General features: G+C 40.6%; 1 protein-coding gene across 1 annotated transcript; it reads right to left on the reverse strand.

Moving 5' to 3' along the window:
• Positions 1-280: 280 nt before the first annotated feature.
• LOC133303579 (uncharacterized) lies at positions 281-1,093 on the reverse strand. The gene has a single exon (XM_061503500.1). The coding sequence runs from the start codon at positions 1,091-1,093 to the stop codon at positions 281-283; it is 813 nt and encodes a 270-aa protein (XP_061359484.1).
• Positions 1,094-1,764: the final 671 nt, after the last annotated feature.

Raw genomic sequence — 1,764 nt, forward strand, 5'->3', positions numbered from 1 at the left:
CAGTAAAGGTAATGAAGTAGGAGTATCTTCCTCTAGCCTGAGTAGATAAGAGCCCACAAACATCAGAATGAATGAGTTCTAGTAACTCATTGGCTCTATGACTCGCAAGTTTCTAGACCTTGGTCTTCGTCATTTTACCAGCCAAACAAGACTCACAGGCCCATAGGATTCATAATCCATGGAATCCAGATAACCATCATGATGGAGTCTAGACAGTCTTATCTCATTAATGTTTCCCAATCTACAATGCCAAAGATAGGATCGATTACCTAATCTAGGCTCACAAGGAATGATGGGCAGTTCCTCTTCCAATGTCCTTCCTTCTGACAATGGAAGCATACAGTTTTAGCATTGTCCTTGGATTTCTCCTTTCCTTTCCCTTCTTCTTCTTGGGCTGACCTCTGGGCTTGAGCTTGTTTGATTCTACAGACTTGCCCTTACCCTTGGTCTTTTTAGGCCCGCCAATCAGAAGAGCTTGGGTCATGTTCCTTTTAACAGCACCCTCAACAGTGGTCAAGAGATTCAACAACTCTGGGAGTGTTGTCTCCACCTTGTTCATATGATAGTTGACCACAAAGCCATTAAATGATGGTGGCAAGGACTGCAAGACTAAGTCAACACTTAACTCTTGGTCCATGATAAAACCCAGAGAAGCAAGCTTCTCTATCAGCCCAATCATCTTGAGGATGTGCGGTCCAACCGCCATACCCTCAGCTAGCTTACAGACAAACAGCTCCTTGGAGGTTTCAAAACGCTCAGCCCTCCCTTGCTTATCATAAAGCTCTTGCAGATGCAAGATTATGGAGGGAGCATCCATATGCTCATGCTGACGCTGAAGTTCCGCAGACATAGACGCAAGCAATATACATATTTCCTGCTCATTGTCTGCCAAATGTTGTCTATGAGCTTCCCAGTCATACTGGTCATACCCATTTTTCCCTTCAGCAGGGGCAACAGGAACAGGAGAATCCAGAACATATGCTATCTTTTCAGAACGTAAAACTATTTTTACATTCCTATACCAATCCGTGAAGTTTAGTCTAGTTAACTTGTTAGTATCCAGAATAGAGCGTAAATTCAAATTTCTGGCCATAACTCAATTTATAAAGATAAAATTACATAAGAATTTCATGATAATAACCAAATACGGAGACTTTTAAACGTATATGGCCCTCCCACTATTTTATCTAAAATCAATGACCCTCGGTGATTGATTTAGGGTTATCCTTCACAAGGACAACCTTAGTAGGCTAAGAGAACGACTAGGTTCATTAGTCTCCGGCTGAGCCTGCAAAACTAACTTATCTAGTGGGTTGATCTTATCAACAATATCTCCATATCTTCTCTTAGATCATCAGGTTGACAACTCCTTGTCACTTAGTGTTACATCACTTTGTAACAACCTGGCCCATTGCCCTAGATGCATAGACCCGGCTGAGCCTGCAATTTATGTATCTAGTTTAGCATAAACCATCATCCTAAGTGTCATACACTTCAAATGGCACCCTTACCCGACTAAATGATAGGTCTTAGCTGAGCTAGAGAACACTATTATGTAGAAGGGATTTGAATATCATCGATGATGGGAGGCAATCATAAAATGCTAGATAATTTTATTTGAGGGTTCATTTTAGTCTCATCATTAGTTATTCCTTTTCTTTATCTTCCATGCATATTATAATAACTATCATATAGTTCTTCCTTTTAAACGGCTTGTTTAAACATGCATACAAGTCGAGGAATGATCGCGTTTACTATAAGCAT

Source organism: Gastrolobium bilobum, unplaced genomic scaffold (genome assembly GCF_033153095.1).
Source record: "Gastrolobium bilobum isolate Gb01-03AN ecotype WA unplaced genomic scaffold, APGP_CSIRO_Gbil_v1 utg7046, whole genome shotgun sequence".
NCBI classification, from domain to species: Eukaryota; Viridiplantae; Streptophyta; class Magnoliopsida; order Fabales; family Fabaceae; genus Gastrolobium; species Gastrolobium bilobum.